This window comes from Arabidopsis lyrata (genome assembly GCF_000004255.2).
Source record: "Arabidopsis lyrata subsp. lyrata unplaced genomic scaffold ARALYscaffold_4, whole genome shotgun sequence".
Classification (NCBI taxonomy): domain Eukaryota; kingdom Viridiplantae; phylum Streptophyta; class Magnoliopsida; order Brassicales; family Brassicaceae; genus Arabidopsis; species Arabidopsis lyrata.
In genome coordinates, this window is record NW_003302552.1 from 5,639,184 (window position 1) to 5,661,707 (window position 22,524).

Below are 22,524 nucleotides of genomic sequence, written 5' to 3' on the forward strand. Positions count from 1 at the left end.
CGACCGTCGGACAGGAGTGGGCCCATAGGCCCGAGAAAAGACGTGGGGCCCATTAAGAGAGGTGTGGCGGTCGGGGCGTTACACAACGCCTCTTGAGCTGCCTTCACATTCTCCTCTTTGCCTACCCATGTCTTCAAGCTCAAGGTACTATGTTGCAACGCACGTCGGAACGAGAAATTCAATGACCTTGGCGATGGCGATGTTGTGACGCTATCTCTAGAAGGCTAGAAGAGCTAGAGAAGCTAATCAGCCATGGCGATGAAACAGTTACTGACCTTGGCGCGACGGTCACATATACTTTTATGTGTCAATCAAGCGATACAATTAGCCTCATCAGCCATCGCTGCCGTATCTCCTTTCACATGGTCAATCATAAATCAATCTTTTTGTTAATGATTTATTTTCTTAATTTACTTTATTTGTTTGTTTAATTTTTAATTTCTATTTAAGTGTTATATGACATGGCATAATGATTGGCTAAAACTAAAAGAGGTGAATATTTGGGTTCACTCCTAGGGATAACCAAAAATTACTAAAAACAAGAGTTCGGACTTGACTTGGTTCTTATTTCTCTATTTTTTGAAGTTTACGGGCTGGTTCATAGATCATTGGGCTTCGATTATCAAGTAATAAAGACTTTACAAATAAAGCCCGAAGATTGGCATTCTATTGCTGTAAGTAAATGATGCAGAGAAGAATAGTGACATTGATCCACAAGAAGCTCAGCAAACTCTTGAAATAGCAGAAGCTAACTTGAGAAGAATTCTGGCAATGTAGTTGGGCTTTCATGTTGATCCGAATGAATCATCTTTTTCGCGGAGTGAAATTTTTGCCTGCTAGATATCCCTATGAAAAATTAATAACATCAGAACCAACCTCTTGGCCTAAAAAAATAATCTTTCTCGATAAAGTCAGTTGATTAGGATAAATTTTGGTCCTTGCGGATCGGATCATCCATATAATATACAAAAAGAAACTCCAAATATTTGATATCTTTCTTTTTAAATGAGATATCAATTCCAGCGACGGTTTCATTAGATATCTTACAACAAAAATTCCTCTTTTCTTTTACTTAGTAATAACCAAAAATTGTTCTTGAAAAAAAAGAAGGAAAAATTGTCGTCGAATATGTGTTTTTTAAAAGTTCACTCTATACTGTACACGTCTCCGTTTATTTTCTACTATTTGGAAAAAGAGATTAGAAACTTTTTTTGGTTTATTTTTGACAATAAAAATACAAAAGTTACTAACTCTACAAAAAGGAGAAAGAAAAATAACTACTCAAAAATTTAGATTCCTTTCTTTTAATTTTGTTTTTCCTCTCACTTCCACTTTTTACTCTACATGCAACCATTGAGAGCCTACATGTTGTTAATAAACCCAAGAATTATGGTTATTTTGCCAAATTTCCTAATTATGAACTGAAACAACAAATATCCTAAGAATTCAAACTTTTTCCAAAGAGACCATATGTCATAAATATAACCACCATAGTGATCACATCATCCGAATCGAATGTTAAAAGTAAAAGAAAGTGGAATATATAGAAATGTAATTTATTAGATAAATGAGGGAGAACTTAGAACTACGTATGTACATTGTACAGGAAGTGAAAGTGAAAGTGATGATGAGACTGGGAAGAGAAGTAAAGCCCGTAAAGATATGTGTCTGGATTCGGGGTCCGAATTGCTTCATTGTGGCTTCTGGTGCGAGTGCGAATCGCTTTATAGTGGCTTGATTTAAGCAGACACTGCAGCTGCAGCCTGTTCTTCGTTCGCCGGTTGGAGAGTGCACACCAGATTACGGTCTCCATACACGTTGTCCACACGCCCTGTTTCACACATATTTTACATTGTGAAAAGATTTATACATAACAATTGTTTTCAATGGGAATGCCAACCCCTAGTTTCCAAGTACCTGTACTGGGCCAGAACTTGGAGGAGCGGAGCCATGGAGCGGGGAAGGCTGCGTATTCACGGGAATACGGCTTTTTCCATGTGTCTGCCATCAGCAATGAAGGAGGATGTGGAGCTCCCTGTGTGTGTGTGTTTTTAAGGTCATTATTATAAGATAAGAGAGCAAGTCGAAACTGAAATTGCACTCTCAATTTTTCTTTACCTTAAGAACGTTGTTGTTCGGATCAGCATTTCCTTTCTCAATCTGGGAAATTTCGTCCCTGATTGAGATGAGAGCATCGCAGAACCTGTCTAACTCAGCCTGCAATATTACATATATATACAAATTATGAAGCCATGTTTTAGAGACTGAGAGCTGAGTGATTGAGAGATTTGCAGTGTAAGGCATTACCTTGCTTTCGCTTTCGGTTGGCTCGATCATAAGTGTTCCAGGGACAGGCCAAGACATTGTCGGTCCATGGAACCCATAATCCATAAGTCGTTTGGCCACATCCTCTGGTTCTATTCCAGCAGTGTTCTGAAGACATTGAACAAGGCATGGATTCATCATCTTTAACCCAAAAAAGAGAGCATTTACTCGAGCGAGATAAATAAATATACCTTGAATCCTCTCAAGTCAATGATGAATTCGTGGGCGACTGTTCCATTGACACCACGGAAAAGAACTGGGTAGTGGCTCTGAAAAACAAGAAAGAATAAGTGAGGTTGCACAAGAGAAGAAAAGTTCACTTTCTTTAAAGAGTTGCAAGGACAAGTGAAGGTACCTCCAGACGCTTTGCCATGTAGTTAGCGTTCAAAATTGCAATCTTTGAGGCGTCAGTGAGTCCCCCAGATCCCATCATCGCAATGTAAGTATACGAGATTGGCAAGATAAGCGCAGACCCCCATGGTGCAGCAGAAATGGTTCCCAGCGGTGATGTCTGCTCGGGTTCAGGTATACCACCGGTAGGTATCTGTAGCAGAGTAAATAGAGTGAGAACTAGAAGGCAGATAACCCAATCAATGAGAAAGATGGATAAGCGATCATAACAAACCATAATTAACACTAACCACAGGGTGAGAAGGTAGGAATGGAGCCAAATGTTGCTTCACGCCGATAGGGCCCATACCAGGACCTCCACCTCCGTGAGGAATACAGAAGGTTTTGTGGAGATTGAGATGGCAAACATCCGCTCCAATAAAACCAGGGCTTGTCAAACCCACCTTGAAGTCGAAAATACATTCTCAAATTCGACAACTTTTGGATTTTTCAGTCCAAATACAATCCGTACCAGCAGAGAAACCATACCTGTGCGTTCATATTAGCACCATCCATATAAACTTGGCCTCCATTTTCATGAATTATGTTGCAAATCTCGTCGATACCCTCTTCATAGACTCCATGGGTCGACGGGTATGTAACCTGATATTGAAACAGAAAATGCAGAATCAGAAAGTGGAATAACCTAAAAAATAAAAATGGGTATAACTATTGTGATGACAGAAGCAAATGCATACCATAAGAGCAGCCAAGTTGTCCTTGTTGGCTTCGGCGGCTTTCCTCAACTCTTCGATGTTAATATTTCCCTTGGCATCAGTTCCAACAGCAACAATTTTCATTCCACACATTGCAGCACTAGCAGGGTTTGTCCCGTGTGCAGAAACAGGTATGATGCACACATTTCTGTGATGATCGCCTCTTGACTGCATCATTCATTCACCCATTTACCAAATTTGTTGGAGTATGAGTTCATACTGGAAATAAGGAAACTAGAGTTATGTTTACCATATGATATGCACGGATAACCATGAGCCCGGCGTACTCGCCAGCAGCACCGGCATTAGGTTGCAATGAGAAAGAGTCGAACCCAGTGATCGTACATAAGAGCTCACCCAAGTTGGTAAACATTTCCTATAAGTTGTCAAAACAAAAAAATCAGTACATAGTTCAAATTTGCAGTCAGTTAAATCAAATAAGTGGCCTCACCTGATAACCTTGGGCTTGTTCAACAGGAGCAAAAGGGTGCATGTTGGTGAAACTTGGCCATGTGACTGGCATCATTTCGGTCGTGGCATTCAATTTCATTGTACAAGATCCTAGTGGAATCATGCTGTGGCACAATGATAGATCTTTATTTTGTAACTTGTGGATGTACCTAAGTAACTCATGCTCCGTGTGGTACCTAACAAAATGTAAGGAAAAAAATGGTACTTAATAATAAGCCACAAAATAATAAATGATCCAAGATATAGAGAAGGTAATATACATGTTGAAGATTGGGTGGGTCAGATAAGGGCTCTCTCTTGTTAAGCTAGAAGGAATAGCATTGTTAAACTCCGGTGCGAGAGACTCAGCCGTGAATTGAACCTTGTACATTGGAAAGTTGGAGAAAACAGTATTTCAAGCAAACATGAAAAAAGAGTGAACAGGCGAAAGGAATGGATATTAGTTAAAAGTAAACTCACCGGCTTGCCGGAAGTAAAAACTTCAAAAAGTTTATCGACATCATCCAAGGTGGTTGTTTCATCAAAAGCAACAGTAATCTTAAAGGACAAGAAAAAAAACCCATCAAAGTTAATAATCATATCCAGATATTCAAAGAGAAATATATATATATGAAGAAACTTACAGTGTTGGAGTCCACAAGACGCAAATTGATCTCTTTTTTGGCTGCCGCATCAACAATTGCATGTGCATCCGAAACCGTAACTTTGACAGTGTCAAAGAAGGGAAGATCTTGGACTTGTGCAGTTCCCAGTTTCTTCAATCCTAAAGTAAATACACCAGCTAGACCATGAACCCGTTGTGCAATAGATTTTAAGCCTTCTGGTCCATGATAGACAGCATACATGGCAGTCATGTTTGCAAGCAATGCCTACAATGTAAGAAAGGTGGCAAAATTAGTAGCAATGTAGAAAATGATAATCAATAGCAAAATAGTTTGAAGATGTAAAAATGGTACCGCTCTCGGTACCTCTAATTCTTCCCGCTTTTGTTATCAGATAGTCAAACCGGTATATACTACGTAAATCCTAAAGAGTTTGAAGCCATTTTTACCTGAGCGGTACAGATGTTGCTGGTAGCTTTATCCCTGCGGATATGCTGTTCCCTAGTCTGCATAGCCATACGCAAAGCTTGCTTCCCGGAAGAATCAACACTAACACCAATAATTCTCCCAGGCATCATTCTCTTATACTCTTGTGAAGTAGCCAAGAAAGCAGCATGAGGACCACCATAACCCATGGGAACACCAAACCTCTGACCCGACCCAACAACAATATCAGCCCCAAACTCCCCCGGCGGTTTCAACATTGTCAAAGCCAACAAATCCGTAGCCATCACAACCTTAACACCATTAGCATGAGCATTCTTAACAAACTCACCATAATCCAACACTTCACCTTCAGTCCCAGGATACTGAACCAACACTCCACACACATCCCCAGAGCTATAATCTACATCCTTAAGATCAACCGTCACAACTTTCAAATCGAAACCATCCGCTCTAGTCTTGCAAACATCAATCGTCTGAGGATGACAATTACTAGCAATAACAAACGTCTTCTTCTTCCCCTTTAAGATATTATTACACATAGCCATCGCTTCCGCAGCCGCCGTACCTTCATCAAGCAACGAAGCGTTCGACATCGGTAAACCGGTGAGATCAGTAATAACCGTCTGGTAATTGAGCAAAGATTCAAGCCTTCCTTGAGAAATCTCAGCTTGATAAGGAGTATATTGAGTATACCAAGCAGGATTCTCCATAATATTACGCAAAATCACAGGAGGTACATGAGTGTTATAGTATCCCATACCAATGAAAGATTTGAAAACTTTGTTCTTCGAAGCTAAATCACTCATATGCTCAATCATCTGACTCTCTGTTAATCCTTCATCAAATTTCCCAGAGAACTTCATCGAATCTAACCGAATCGATTTCGGAACAGTTGAATCAATCAACGTGTTGAGATGATCGAATCCGCAGTAATTCGCCATCTGAGTTTGTTCCTCCGGTGTTGCAGAGTTGTGACGGCGCGGGAAAGTGTCGCTTGGCTTCAAAGCATCGATGGAGATTGATCGTGTTTGTTGATTTCTACAGGAGGTGGTGAAAGTCGATCCAGAGACATCACGACGGTGATGGAGAAAGGAGGAGACGGAGGAGACATACCTTGAGGGAGTAACCGTCGTCGCCGGGAGAGATGAGGATTGGCCGTTACGGTGGCGTTTTGTCTCGTTGACGAGACGTTTCACGATCCCTCTGTAAGCAAGTCTCCTTGCACGCTCCATAACAAAGAAGAAAAAAATGCAAATCTGAGAGAGTAGAGAGACACTGTGAAGAAATGCTGTTTATATATATATATATTATAGTTTCGAGGTTGGTATTTATTATTTATTAATAGTTTCTGGAAAAAAGAAAAACATAATAATTTTTGTGGGTTTGAGATCTCAAGGGGTTGGTGACAACCACTGAATAAGCAACTATACAGAAGAAACAAATTTGTTTGCATAGATTCCACGTATTTTTGCATCGAAGCAATATCTTTATAGAAAAAATTTGAAAAGATTGCGGCTGCAGAATTTTGATGCATTATACGTTTAGTACATCACAATCTTGTAATTTAAATGTTTGATATGCTAAGGTTTTAAATCGTTAGAAGAGTTAGAACTTAGAAAGATATAGTACGATACATTTATTGCGACTATCGTAGTCATAGTATAAGTATATAGTTCATGCAGTCATTATGGTTACAAAAATTATCAAAATAGTATAGTCAATTCATAGTATAAATATCAGTGACGAAAAAAAAAATACCAGAAACCAAAATCTCTGAACCGAACCGATTTTTAGTCATCTTGCTTCATGGTCGGTTATTATAAATGGATCGACAAGTTTTTCGATGGTTCAGTTATCAGGTCAGTTCGGTTTGGTTCACTGGAACCGAACGGTTATCCAATTTTTATTTTTTAAAAAATCTTTAGTCAACCTGATTAATATTATTTTTTTTTTTTATTATTATTTTTTTGATAACCGTGGTCATCCCAAAGGCTTTCTAGGCCCAAAGACTAATCCACGAGGTTTTGCATCCGGGTACGCTTTATCCCATCGTTAAGGGAGCGGCTAGGTGGCCAACCCGAATCGAACCCAGGAGGGGGAACTCACAGCTGTGAGCCCTTTACCAACTGGACCAACGTGGGTTGGTTAACCTGATTAATATTATAGTAAAATTTATGAAAATATATCCAATTCCTCTAAAAAAACAACCAATCCGAATATTTGTACAGATTATAAACATGTAAGAAAACCAAAATAACCGATAATCGAATCGAAGCGGATATTTAAATCTTCGGATAATTTTGGTATGATTTTTTAACAATAAAAATGGACTAACCAGAAAAATCCGAACCATTTGACTCAAATACAGAATTCACAGGCCTAGTATTACTAGTTCCCTCGGCTCAATTAACTCTCTTAATTTTGTTTTTTTTGTTCAAGATTCAAAACAAGTTACCAAAAGTTTTGCAACTGGATATACATCTCTTATCTCTATACTATCTCTATACTATTAAAAGAGAAGTACAAATGAAAATGGGTCGGGTTAAAATCAGAAAATTGACCCGAAATTCTGAAATCGGATCTTTGAAATTTTTTTGGAATATAAATTCGAATTAATAATGAAAAATCGAAATAAAATCAAATATTTATGGAAATCAAATAAAATCTGATTGTAGTTATGGTAACTAATAATAAAAGCATATTCCAAACAAGATTATACATTAATTACGTATAATAAATTTGTTCATATATTTTTGGGACTAATTCCATAACAATCAACGTTTTTGTCATTAATTTCGCTCATTTTAGCCAATTATCATTAATTGATATTTTTATTTTGGTCGTGTAAATTAAATAGATATTTTTATTTTAGTCGTGTAAATTAAATAGATATGAAATCTATGTAACTAATTTTAATTTAATTAGATTAAATCAAAATTATGATATTTTCATACCTATAGCTTACCAAAGAAGTTTAATTTTCAATTTATAAAAATTTCTTGAATGATTTTAGAATTATTCAACAAGATGATAAGTATTTATTAAATTTTATGAATCATGAAAAATAATAATTAATTTTTAATCATTATACTTCATCTTTCAATCTTTCATCTAACAAATAAGATACATATTCTATTATTATTATGTCCAAACTTCATTTTATTGTATGACTAAATAATATTCTCATTAGAACTGTCAAAGCGAGTTGATTCAACCTGTTAAGTCCGTTTTGCGATAGACAAAAAATATTTTGACTTGTAGTTAGTCGGTCCGCACGACCTGCGGGTAGCATATATGAAATACAAACCCGTCCCGCGAATGTATGCGGATTTGCGGGATTGTCCATGGATTTTGTTTAAATAATTTTAAAGTAACCAAAATTTAAAATACTACTAAAATAAATAAATAAATCAAAATACTATTAAAAGTTTGTTTAAATTACCACATTTTGAATAAATTATAATTTTATCAATAAATACTAATATGCGGGCTGATCCGCCAACCCGCGGATGAAAACCGATTAAACCTATGACCCACTGCGAATTAATCTATGTGGCCCGCTTATTTGCGGGTTTAATATATTTTCTCAAATCTGCTCCATAGTGAGAATGTGAGATGATGTGGGCTCGACCCGCGGTTTTTGACCTATTTTGACTGCTCTAATTCCCATGAATCGTCTAATTTTAGAATTTTAAAACACAAAATTCTATTTTGTAAATCATAATCAATGCGATGGGTATATTTATAACAATTTTACATTTTCTCTACAATTCGTTATTATGAATATTTATAAGTATACTACACGATTCGTTCTACTAAAAAACACACACAATATTAAACGCAACGTATGTAAACCTATATTCTCCCGCGGTGGACCGCGGGTCCGATCCTAGTACTTTTTGTATTATAGGAAATGCTTTTAACCTCGAGGAAATATTGGATGGAAGAGAATCGAAGTGGAAGAGATTTCAGATTGGGAATATGTGGACGACAAGTTTTTGCTTTACAAACTTTTTTTTTTTTTTTTTTAAACTTAAAGAGACAAAACCTAACAAAATATATTATAAACAACTTATGATTAATTTGGTTCACATAGTTACATAAATATAGGTGGCAAGATGTGTTTCACATAGAACTTATCTCATCAATGTACGGTTCCTTCTTTGTTCATCATTTGACTTGACAACGGAACCATCGTCCTCCAAATATTGCAACTTATTTTTTTGTTTCTAATTAAAATCAAAAGATCAACTTACTTTGGAAATGCTTAAATTTCATGTTTTTGTTAGTGCGGTATGGTCGGGGACTGTAGCAAATGAATTCCCATCAACCTAGTAATACGTGTCAAAGAGCTAGCATTTCACAATTGATCACCATATATATAATTTTTTGTGACTCAAATTGATCATTTTATTCTTCCTTAGTACATTCAAGAAAAACACATGTGGCAGTAAATTGGGTCAAATGATCTATAGGATTAGTAATTTTGGTTAATGTATATATAGGCTTAAAGAGTGATTTATTTATTTTAATTTTTTGTGCAAATCAAAACACACTAAATTTTGTTTAAAACTAGTATTGTAATTTTTTCATATGTTTACTGATGGTCTTGTGCATCCCTCTTTTGAGTTTTAAATTCTAGCTAGTGCTATTTAAATTTTTGTGCCGATTTTATATCCGTAAATGTATTCTTCAAATTTTTTTTTGTTGAATTTAAGATGATAAGAATAAATTTGGCATTAACATAAAGTAATCTATGTAGAAAAAGGTCTCAAATTAGTTTTAAAAATAAGAATCAAGTCAATCTATTTAAAAATAAACTGTGTATATCCTCACATCGTAAAATAATAAATTATGTAATATTCACTCCCAATTTTTTTTTTTTTTTGGATAAAACTTCACTCTCAACTTATTTCCTCATATTCAAGAATAACTTGTCTCCTACCGAATGCTTTCATTAGTACTTCAACTGAATCATCAATGTCTTTTTGTTACAATTACAAATATTTATAAATAACTCTTAAACCCAATAATCAACTTTGATTGTTTTTCTATTTATCGACACATGAACAATAAGTGAAACCTACATGTTTCGTTGTTTTAGTTTCTATGAGAGTATGATGTCGACGATAGAGTTAACTGGATCTACATCGTCCTTTAGACAATCGTTAGAGATAATAGCAAAATTGAAAATTTTGTACATGTTTTGCTATAGTCATAAACTCTCCTCTATATACAATATATTAGATGAAAAGGAACCTTGTGTCCATGTGTTTGGTTTCCTATGCTTTATCTTCGTTAACTAGTTCCTTAGCTTTAATAAAATATACCGCGGAAAAAATTTCTTTTTCATCAATATTTATGTCATTTATTTTCAATAAAGTATATCTTAACTTTCTTTCATATTACCACACAAACTAACACAAAAACTTACAAAAATTTTTAATTTATAATTGCCATAATTTATTAAGCAACATACAAATATTTAAACCTTAAATATTTGACAATTTCAGACTAGATTGTTCTTAAATACACATTAGAAATTCACTAATGAAGTACATCACATATTCACTAATAAAATCCACATAATTCATCTACTTTTCCTTTTTGGTTAAAAAGAAGAAAAAAATGAGTGGTTGGGACCACTAATTCTTCAACAATTCCATAAAGCGATTGATATAACATTTGTTTTTTCTTCAATAATTTCTCTAAATATATAAGTCACCCATTTGATTTTGCACAAAAAAAAAAAGAAGCCTTATATATCTATTAACCAGAAAATAAATGTTGACAGTGGGATTTGAACCCACGCCCTTTCGGACCAGAACCTTAATCTGGCGCCTTAGACCAACTCGGCCATATCAACATTTTCGTAACAATCTTCACTGAAACGTAATAAAAACGATATATTTGTGTTTAGAATAACTCTCATACAATCTCTATACTATTAAAAGAGAAGTACAAATGTAAATGGGTCGGGTCAAAATCAGAAAATTGACCCGAAATTCTGAAATCGGATATTTGAAATTTGTTTGGAATATAAATTCGAATTAATAATGAAAAATCGAACTAAAATCAAATGTTTATGGAAATCAAATAAAATTTGATTGTACTTATGGTAACTAATTATAAAATCATATTCCGAATAATATTATACATTAATTACGTATAATATATTTGTTCATATACTTTTGGAACTAATTCCATAACAATTAACGTTTTTCTCATTAATTTTGCTTATTTTAGTCAGTTATCATTAATTAAAAGATATCTTACTTGCTTCTAAAGATTTCTAAAAAATTTATCACAACTAACCCATCTATTTTATAAATTAAATAAATAGATATTTTTATTTTGGTCGTGTAAATTAAATAAATATGAAATCTATGTAACTAATTTTAATTTAATTAGATTAAATCGAAATTATGGTATTTTCATACAATCATACTTATAGTTTACCAAAGAAGTTTAATTTTCAAATTATAAAGATTTTTTGAATATGATTTTTAGAATTAGTCAACAAAATGATAAATATTTATTAAATTTTGTGAATCATGAAAAATATTAATTATTTTTAATTATTATATTTCACCTTTCAATCTCTCATCTAACAAATAAGATACATATTCTATAATTCCTATGTCCAAACTCCATTGAGTTGTATGACTAAATAATATTTCCATTAGAGCTGTCAAAACGAGTTGATTCGTCCCGTAGATTTTGTTTAAATAATTTTAGAGTAACCAAAATTTAAAATTCTACTAAAATAAATAAATTAAAATGTTTTTAGAGAAAATAATCTTATATATTCTTATATTTATAAATATTATAATTTCATTTATTAAAAGTTTTTTAAACTACCACATGTTGAATAAATTATATTTTTATCAATAAATACTATCATGCGGGTTGATCCGCCAACCCCCGGACGAAAACCGATGACCCACTGCGAATCAATCCATGTGGCCCGCTTATTTGTGGGTTTAATATATTTTCCCAAATCTGGCCTATAGTGAGATGATTTGGGCTCGACCCACGGTTTTTGACCTATTTTGACTGCTTTAATTCCCATGATTCGTCTAATTTTTGAAATTTAAAAGAATTTTGTAAATCATAATTAATACGATTGGTTTAATTATAAACAATTTAATATTTTCTTTACAATTTGTTATTAGGAATATTTATAAGTACATTACACGATTTGTTCTACTAAAAACACGCACAATATTAAAATCAACGTATGTAAATCAATATTCTCCCGCGGTGGGCCGCGGGTCCGATCCTAGTAATATACACATTTTCTCATGTCTTTTTTTTTTGAGTGATTTATCTCCGCTGACAAGGTAATAAAATTTGAAACAGTATGATAAAAAAATTAAAATATCGAATAAATAGATCGAATGTGATTTCTTTTACAAATGAAACAAGATTCACATGTATCATCACCCAGTGCCTATACTAGGCACACAAATCTAATTTTACAAAAAAGAATATTGATGTATCTGTCTATAATATATAGTTTCAGTGTATATATGTGGTACATCTAACAACAACTATAAAATCGGATAATGTCAGAACTATGAAGTCATCTTTTCCCTATACAGCTCCAATGATGTTGGAACTCTAGTGCTTGTGAGATCATATATTCTGTAGAACCGTCTCAAGAAGTGTCGAGTGGGGCAACTCTTGAAACAAACTACTGATCGATGTCATCGGGAGGCAATGTCGGACTCTTGGAGCACATATCCGTCTTATGAAGCTCCTTTAACCGACTCTCCGGGTTACAAAGCCCTACAGATTTGTGAAAGAAAAGGTTGGCTACTGATGCTTGTGACCGCTATTATGTGAAATCATATTTATGTTACCTGAGCATTTCGGAATGTCCCAGACTGCTATGGACTTTGGGGAACAGTGAGGATCGCATAAAGCACGGTTGTCCTCGTGATGTACATCCATTGCAAGCATCCAAGATCCGATAGTTACATCTTCATTATTAAACATCCTCAGGCTGAAACGAAAAAACCGATAATGAGATTTGCATATCAGAATCTGCAAGTTAGTAAATCAAAAGCATTTCAAACCTGCCATTCCGAGCTGCTGCAATTGAAGCCACTATCTCAGCTGAAAGAACGTATATCGGTCCATAAGCATGTAGGAAATATTCATTTCCAATCAAATTGCCTTGTTTCTCGTACCTGACAAATTATATACCTGTCACCAAAACCGATACTCTGCAAAAATTTACAGTCGCGGATGTTGAGAAGGCTATTTAATACCATTTTAGTTTAGGGTCAGTTATAACTGGTCCTTTCTTCATGCAACCAATGTAAGTCTGTGAATGAAGTCTTTCCTTGGCAAGAAGCGTCGCAAGTCGATCTGAACCAAAAAGAAAAGAAATTTGAATACAACTGTGATGCAGACGAAGACATCCCGAAATACTCGCTCTCAAATACCTGGTCTCAGATAAATGTCATCGTCGGCTTTAACATAATAATCAGCCTCAAAGAGTTTAAAAGCTGCTTTGAAAAATGCCAACCTACAAGGAGGAGACAGGAATCAGTCATTGATAAAAATACCAAAACACTAAGAAAATCTGTAGGGAAACACAGATCAACAACCAAAACCAGGATTTTACGTTTTATATGGAAGTCGTACATATTCTTCCTCGACATCAAGAAGCACAAAATCTCTATACTCTTTTATCTCCTTCTCAAGCTCAACCATCTTCTTTGCATCCTTTGACCGTCCAATGACGAATCTAAAAGCTAATCCAGTCGCTTGTTCCAACCTGAATTCCAATCAACAACAACACAACATTAAATTCAAATCCAAAATAAGCAAATGTAAATCTGAGTGAACATACACTTTTCCAAGTAACTAACAACACATCAAAACTATTTAATCTACCTACATTCACCGCATTGCTAAACCGCTCAAGTTGATAAGCCTAACACAATTTAGCGAATATGAACTCCAAAATCGCTAAAGTAACCGAAATGACATCAAAAGATTAAAACTTTAAAGGTGACAAAATCCAATCATGACGGTATAACATCTAAATGTCAATACTTTTAAATTACTTACTTAACTTTATAAATCGATGAATCTAACTAACCAGTAATTCAGATTTGACAACAGAATTTGAAAGCAATGTATCATTCCAATAAACAAGATAAGAGAGTTTAGATACCTTAAAAGAGAATCAGGATCAGAAGGGAACCAAGTACTTCTCAAAGCAGTTCTACGATCACCGGAATCAAAACCAGTCTGGATCCCAACAAACCCTAAAAGCTTTCGTCTTTCAACAACACCATTACCACCATCTCCTCCAAGCTTTCTTGAAGCAGACACAACCCGAGAAGTGTCTTTAGATCCACCGCATCGATAAACAGAAGCAGGACCGGCGGAGGAGAGTGCGAAGATAGTTCCGGCGACTCCGATGAAAACAGAGACAAGGGAGAAGAATATGATAGCTACATGAATACGAGACGAAGCATAAGAAGAAGAGTTTGGTTTGTGGGTTTTCGAAGAGGGTTTATTGTAGTACGAAGGAGACGCCGGAGAAGAAGAAGATGCGGTGGTGAAGCGGTGGGAGAAGAGTGGCATTATCGTAAATCTGTGGTTGGTCTAAGGGTAAGTTTGGGTTTTGAGACAATTTTGGTCACTCTGGATTGCGAAGGTTTTTTTTAGATCTGTCTATTTGCTTTTAGTGACGGTGGTGTGTGAAACTGTGGCGAATCTAATTATTTTCCTCTTTTTGTGATTCTCTTACACGAAATCTATTAGTACTAGTTATGTAATAATTCCTTTATTATTTTGGTTATTACAGAACAAAAGAAAGAGAAACAATGAATGCATTCACATGACAATTTATGAGATTGAATTGCCCCGAAATATATTATTGAAGACAAAATTAAATGTGAGTATGCGACACAAATCATATATATGAAAGTTGGCCAACTCTCTCCATATGAGTGCCACATCATCATATAAGAAAATGACATATGTCATTCTATATTAATTAAATTAAAAGATTAGTATAATTAATTGAAGGAAAATCAAAAGTCTTTTGTTATTTTAAATCTTTCACTAATATCTCTCTTAATTGATTTTTTTAAAAAAGTAAAAAATTATACTAATGTATCAAGCACTACTTTCATTCTACCCTTTTTATTTTATTAAATTTTTTTATCAATAGTCACTATGGCTAAAAAAATTACTTGTGTTGTACTTTAGATGTTTGATACATAACTTCATATTAATTTAGTAATTTTCTTTTGAATATTTTTTATTAATTACGTTTTGTAAATATGACTTATCATATGACCTTCTCTCTTTTCATTTTTGTCCGTTATGATAAGTTAGTAACATTGACATACAAGTTTTTTCACGTAAGATTCCTTTGAGACGTTAGACATACTAATAAATTTAAAACATGAGACTCTCTCTATGGCTATATGCAATGGGAGAGGTCTAAAGTGTTGACTTAAATTACTAGCATATCATGATATGGTTGGCATACTAGATGACGAGAGAGTACATTGAACAAGTTTCAAACTACATAAGTAACATAACTACATACCATTGTATCAATTTATCATATACTTGTTGTTTTATGTATCCATGATAGTGAAAGATTAGGATCGTAGGTATATAAATAATCAGATTTATACGTGAAAAATTAGAATTGATATTTCGAGTCAAAGATGAATCTAATCATACAAATTATGACTATATAAAACAGATCTGACTTTATTAAAATGAACATAAAAACAACAAAACCATAATCATATTTATTTCTGCAATTTTTTCAAAACAAAAATCCACGCGTAGCGTGGGTATTCATCTAGTAAGTTTAACATCTGAATTCTAAAATCTGAACCATCAAAAACTATCTAACCAATTATGTGTGGAAGGGGAAGAGAAAAGTCTTACTTGCAAGTCAAATTATATACCGATTGTAATAACGTTTGCAAAACACACTTTTTATATATGTGATTATACATTTCATTTCCAAATCCTCTTATAAAGGTTCAATTTGAATCACTCTATATTTTTAACCTTTATCCAATTCACCATGAACTTATTAGAAACTTTCTAATTCCATCAAAATCATCTCAATTAAAAAAATTCAATTAATTTTGTCAATTACGATTTAAAATCCTTAAACCGCGTTCATTGTTTCGCGTTTATGATATAGTTCAAATTGTCTTATGAACTACTCTCTCAAATAAAAAAAAATCACTCTAGCACTTAAGGGTCGAATTCCATAAAACTCTTAGATCACACAATAGATAACTAGTTTTGAAATAAAGCTAAACAGAACATAACTGAAAATTAAAATTGCAGAGAAATCAAAATCAAAGTAAATTCAGATGAGGAAATATTTTGATTCACAGAAGTTCTCATGAAAATTCAGAATTGTAAATTAACTAAATTGTTGGGAGTTAATTAATAACTAGTTATAGAACTCTGACCACGAAGGTAAAGTCAATCAACTCTCGTTGCAGAGATTATCTATGTCTAAAATTTAGAATTCCCGATCTCTTTGCGAATACTAAAAATTAGACAAGCATTAATTTTAGGTTTTGATTAGTTTACAAAAATCTATAAACCAAATCTCTTTGCGAATAGTAATTTTTGCTCACCTAAGATATTTCTGGAAAATTACACTCTCTTGTCAATTAATCTTACGATCGATTTTTAGGTCGCGAATCAAGAATAAGCAGTAAGAATAGTCCTAGATGAAGAACTCTATTGATTTAGCCTAACAATTCAATCAGATCTAACAATTCATCATAAACCCTTGAAAATCCCTAACCCTAACAAACCAACTATCGAGACTTGAAACAAACAACATGGTTGAGTAGAATTTAATAAAAGATATAAGAGTTTAGAATATATCTGTTTGGAATGAATGGATTTTATTGATAATATTAGAGTAAATACAAAGAAATTCTCATATTTACAAGGTGTTGATGAAAGTCTAAATCTGGTCGTGGAGCTGATAAGTAATGCCTCTCTAGATCAGTCTGCTCCACGATCCACCCAACTCCTCTCCCAAACTTCAGGTCTTCTTCAAGATCCTCTCTTTCACTCATCTTCTACTCTTCTCAGCAAGGAGCAACCTACTCTGGGCCAGTAGGCCTCAATGCTGTTTTGTAAAGGCCTAGCTGTTAGGGAATAATGCAAAGTTGTACAAAAGAGTAATACACGAAAGCTGTACAAAAAAACAAAGCAGAACAAATTTTAAAAATTTAATCTGATTGGAAACATTATAGCGGCACAAATATTAAATAATATTAAAAGTTTAGAAAAATAAAATAAAATTTTTTACATAGAAATGTACTTTAGTATATAACTACATATGAAAATTTAAAATTATGTGATGACAATTAAATGGTTATGAAAATATTAAAATTATACAGAATGAACAATATTTTAATTTTAGAATAATAATATGAATTTACTAGTCCTATAATTAATAAAAATATTTGCTTACTTATTATAAAATAAAAACATTATTTAGTAAAATTAATTTTAGTAATTTTTTTCATCTTAAATACAATGTCTCATACATACATATAGAAATTAAACATACACAAACATATAAAAATTGAAATTAGGTATGAGCTTCCCATAACAAATATGCTATTTGATTAAGTACATCTTCCATATATGCTCCACTTCTCGATGTTTCCACTTCTTCTATTTCATTGACCACACTTACATCTACATCATGCTGTCCATTATCATTTTCATTTTCTGCATCGGTCTCAAAATCATCATCAGCAATATTGGAACGCCAAATGTAATTATGAAGACCCATTATAACATGCACCATTTTTTTTTGAATTTCTAATTTGTATCGCGGTAACTCTTTCACGACCCTCCATTTTTTTTTCCAGATTCTAAAAGTTCTTTCAATAACAGAACGAAGTGAAGCATGCCATTTGTTGAACAATTCATGCTTATTTCTTGGAGGTGGACCATTCTGAAATTGCCCTAAATGATACCTCACCTCTTCTTGTTGGTTGCTCCGGTAAGGAGCTAAGTAACCCTTTCGGTTTGCATATCCAGAGTCAACTAGATAATATTTACCTGTTGGAGGTTTCAGAAATCTTTGGCTATTCTCTTGTGCTATCGATAAAACTCTAGAATCATGTAGGGAACCCGGTGCTCCATTCCATATATATGTGAAAAGCAAGTCTAAATTACATATCACCCTAATATTTAGGCTTGTTTAACCAAAACAATCCCAATAAACTCTTCGATTTTCTGTGGTGCTATGACGGGAACATGTCTTCCATCTATAGCACCTATCAAACTTTTGAAAAATGGCCAATACCTTGGATCATAACGAAGACTGCAGGGATACTCTCTAAGTTGCTGGGACGTTAGAGTCTTTATTTGATCACACGCAAATCGCTCCATCGCATTTAACACTTCATGAAACTTCCGATTAACTGTCTCTTGGTTATGTCCGAAATTTCGGGCTACAGTATGTTGAACCTCATTATGACCACATGTGGAAAGAAACATTGCAACACTTTCATCAATGCTAATATTTTCTGTTGGTGTTAAGCCATACTCGTTTTCCATCAGCTGACACAACTTTTGGAATTTTCCTCGGGTCATCCTTACTGCATGTAAGCATGATGCATCATCACGTTCAATTTGACGTTTAATATTTAACCAACCTAATCACCCTCCCACTTGCATGGGTTGTCGATAAAAATATTGTTCATAGTATTGCATCGTTGGTTGAATAAGTACCCCATCGACTTCTTCGTCTTCAAGCATAAACAATTCACATAATTCTTGGTCTGTTAGATTATCTAGTCCACGAGAGTATAACTCTTTCATCCGATTTTCCTGGCCATTAAAAAATAAGTTAAAATCAGTGGTAAATGATGCGTGTTTTATTTCGCCTCAAAGTTTTTCCTTTGAGACTACACGAAATACTGCAAGTGCACAGTTAATCGGATGTAGTATTTAAGGATCGATTTCATAGAGACTTATAAGTACGTTACGAATTCAATGGAAAGGAATATGTCTAAGACAAACAAAAGAGAGGGGTTTGGTTTTTGGGTTGTCATTGAACTAAACAGAAAATAAAGCTAATTAAATGATGAAAGATATCAATAAACGAGAAGTTGGGTTTCAAGGATTTCTCAGGGTATCACAGATCGGGTTATTCTAGGGTTTTAAACAAAGGTAAACTACCTATGCTTTTTAAACAGTTCATGAACTACGAAACACTTATGTAAAACCGTTTAGCTTATGACTAAACGACTATCTAAGTCTAACAACTCCATTACTAAACTAACGCATGCAACTACGAGATTAAACCAGCATGATTAACGAGTTCGATTATGGTTCGTAAAGCCCTATAACTAAGTGGTGTGTGCTTGTTATAACACGATACTCACATCTAGGCTAGTGAACGCGGGTTTATACACTTGTGATGCATAAAACCACCTAAGATCAATTGCAGGTTAATTACTCAAGCAATATGCATTAAGAACAAACCTAGAACGAAGAACAAGATGACCTAAATATAGATCTAAGAAACCCTAGAAAACAGATCCATGAATCCCCTTTGAAACCCTTATACCAAACGATAGATCTACTCACACATACTCAAAGAACACAACATCATATGATTAAGAGATTGCATAAAAGAGTATTAGTATAGAAAAAGGGTTTAGAGATCTTCTCTGGAAATCCAGAGTTTAGGATTCTTCTTCCTTAAACAAGTAGAGAACAGAGAAAAGAGATGAAGAGAAGGGTTGGTGATGATCGGCGGCTTCAACGGCGGTGGCAAGAGGAGGTCGGAGGAGAGATCGGTGAGGAGGCTTCTCTGGTCGTCTATGAGAGGCTGCTGGTGATAGAGGTCGAAGACACACCCTAATTAGGGTTTAGAACATGTATTTATAGGCCTCGGGAAGGAACAAGTCGGTTTAGGGTTTTCTCGGCAAAACTACGTAGTTTCATTAAGTGTGGGGACGAGACAGCTCAGCCCGGTAAAGAGGCTCCATGACCGGGCTCACCAAGAGGCACCAGACCGGTCACGTTGGGTTGTGACCGGTGCCACCAAGGGCTTCACCACCGGTCGCACGCCTTGCGACCGGTCTCTGACAGGCTGACTTCAATCGGCTTTAACTTCTGTTTGGAAGCTGGGATTGAGTTGATTCTTCCTTCATAGTAATCTTGACTCTTCCAGCTTTCCATAGAGTACATGATCTTCAAATTTTCTTCACGGGAAGGCCTCCAACGGACGCCTAACTTCTGGAGCTTTGAATATGTCATGAAACGGGTTTTGCTCGTCTTTTGGTCCATTTTGCTTAGAAACTCCTAAAACCTTCTGGACTTCATAAATACTTGAATATCTCGTCTTTAGCCTTGAAATCACACCAAACACTTCCTAAAACATCATAAAACAATAACAAATATGGGCGAAAATCCCATGTTATCAGTAAACAAACATACATTAAACATAAATTTTTAATCTAAAATTTTTAATACAAACATTCATAAACGACATAAACATTTGATATTATATATTCAATGTCTCGAGATATCAGTTGGATTGTTTGATGTTCTATCATCCATAAAATTCAACTGTCGTGGCTGAGTACCAATTGTAGATGGTACACCAAACCAATATCCAGTATTAGTTGATCGTCGATTTGACGTTACAAAACCAGGAGAAAAATTTGTTCTTGTTCTTGATTAGTTTCTCCCATTTGTCTAGCTGAAATTCAACCCATCGATGATGATGCCCCAACATTAAAGACTCCAGGAGATCCTGATGTTTGCAACATTTGTGTAGCAGGCGACAAGGCTATAAAAGGATAACCACCAAATCCTTGAGGAAACATCATCGGAACATATGGCACACCCACCATCTGTCCGGGCATGTTAAATCCTTGCCCTGGAGATGAAAAGAATTGTCCCATAGCGGGAGATGGTTGAAACTGTGGAAATTTAGCAAACCTATATTCAGAGTTTTCGGATGAATGTCCCAGAGAATTTCCTGAAGAATATCCTACAGAACTTCCTGATGATCGCACACTTCCACCGCTAGAACCACTTAAAAAGGATCCAAAGTTTGCCAAATTTTAAGGAGTTACGGTTTCCAACCGATCCAGCTCAGTTATACTTTCCAAAAATCGGATTCTATCTTCATCTGACTCAAAAGAGGTGTCTAAAAATGCATTACACCACCATGCATCGTCCTTAAGAGGCTTCGCTGAGGCTTTCCAAAACGGTATGTACTAATTCAATATAGCAAATGCTTCTTTAAATTTTGCGTATTCTTCAGGATTGTACCTATCATGTCGCATAGCTGATACAGTTGCACGTCATGCATCTGCTATGGTAACCGAGCTTTCGAATTGATGCTTTCTACGGTTACTACGATCTTTTCTACCAACAAATAAACTCGTGAATTACTTCTTCGCTGACTACTTTCTCTTCGTCCGGCACTGTATGGCACAGCACAGGCAGTATTTCTACCTGAACGATTCTGGATTTCTTTTGCCGATGCAAATAGGATATCTACATGTGTTTCGGGTGCTGCATCCTCATCAGTATTTTCGTCATGAGTTTGAGGAATCTCGTTATTAGCATAACCATCCTCATCAAAACCACCACTAAAATCAGCTCTTTAATCTTCTTCATGCAGTTCTCTACGTGCTCCATCAACATCATACATGTGTTCAGTTGATACAACATATTGTCCACAAATACAAGCCAAAATTGTTCTACTCTCCTGAAAAAAAAAATTAAGATTTTTTAGATACACAATTTTAACATCTAATTCAAATTAATACAAAATAGAATACATACCGCCTCACGTAATTGCCACCAATCGTCATCCATACGGATAACTCCAGTTCTGCTATCCGAACTTAAACCTATTTTATCCATTAGATCGACCCATTCTTTGTAATTTCCCTTCAATGTATCTATCTTGTTGTTGACCTTTATCCAACCATCAACATGTTTACCCGTCCTCTTTAATAGTTCGCTCATAATATGATTTTGATGTGGTTTTTTAAGACCATATGTATTATAGTCTACTTTTGCAAGCTCGGCTTCATATAGTTCAAGCATAACACTCTCTTCATAAGAAGACTAGTATTCTTTCTAAAAAATGTGAAATATATTTTTATGCATATATATATGAATGAGTCATGTAAATGAGATATAAAAATTATTTTATTAAATATATTAGTTATGGAATATATATAACTTACATTCTTTCGTCGACGTGAAGAACTAGATCCTTCATTAGCATTAGACATACTGTAGATAAAATATTAATTACGACAAATCAGTTTAATACAATTTTAGAAATAATTTAGATTTAGCAATAATAAATAATACTAATTATAATAGTACAAATACCATCTTATAAAATTATTTTTACATTTTAACACATATGTAATCATTTAAATAATAATTATTATATCATAACATAACATGAATGTGTTATATACGACAACTATATATAAATTAAATTAAAATTATATCCACATAATTATTTTTACCGTAATTATAAATTA

The 22,524-nt window shown here is 34.4% G+C and overlaps 2 protein-coding genes, 1 long non-coding RNA gene and 1 other non-coding gene across 4 annotated transcripts; all 4 read right to left on the minus strand.

Moving 5' to 3' along the window:
* Positions 1-1,452: 1,452 nt before the first annotated feature.
* Positions 1,453-6,684, minus strand: LOC9316808 (glycine dehydrogenase (decarboxylating) 2, mitochondrial). Its single transcript, XM_021027397.1, has 15 exons — positions 4,954-6,684; positions 4,526-4,771; positions 4,362-4,439; positions 4,163-4,263; positions 3,883-4,078; positions 3,682-3,807; positions 3,414-3,599; positions 3,205-3,318; positions 2,967-3,119; positions 2,681-2,869; positions 2,517-2,594; positions 2,308-2,433; positions 2,119-2,217; positions 1,918-2,035; positions 1,453-1,831 (listed from the first exon to the last, which is right to left on the minus strand). Exons 1-15 carry the CDS (start codon positions 6,181-6,183, stop codon positions 1,740-1,742), a joined length of 3,132 nt encoding a protein of 1,043 aa, XP_020883056.1. The 5' UTR covers positions 6,184-6,684; the 3' UTR covers positions 1,453-1,739.
* A 4,052-nt stretch (positions 6,685-10,736) lies between these two features.
* TRNAL-AAG lies at positions 10,737-10,817 on the minus strand. Its single transcript has one exon. It is a non-coding gene; the product is annotated as a tRNA-Leu (tRNA).
* A 1,501-nt stretch (positions 10,818-12,318) lies between these two features.
* On the minus strand, positions 12,319-14,796 carry LOC9316809 (probable beta-1,3-galactosyltransferase 12). Its single transcript, XM_002880696.2, has 7 exons — positions 14,142-14,796; positions 13,587-13,739; positions 13,405-13,487; positions 13,228-13,327; positions 13,033-13,146; positions 12,817-12,959; positions 12,319-12,742 (listed from the first exon to the last, which is right to left on the minus strand). Exons 1-7 carry the CDS (start codon positions 14,555-14,557, stop codon positions 12,648-12,650), a joined length of 1,104 nt encoding a protein of 367 aa, XP_002880742.1. The 5' UTR covers positions 14,558-14,796; the 3' UTR covers positions 12,319-12,647.
* A 4,803-nt stretch (positions 14,797-19,599) lies between these two features.
* On the minus strand, positions 19,600-22,325 carry LOC9316810. Its single transcript, XR_002332929.1, has 3 exons — positions 22,216-22,325; positions 21,806-22,105; positions 19,600-21,728 (listed from the first exon to the last, which is right to left on the minus strand). It is a non-coding gene; the product is annotated as an uncharacterized LOC9316810 (long non-coding RNA).
* Positions 22,326-22,524: the final 199 nt, after the last annotated feature.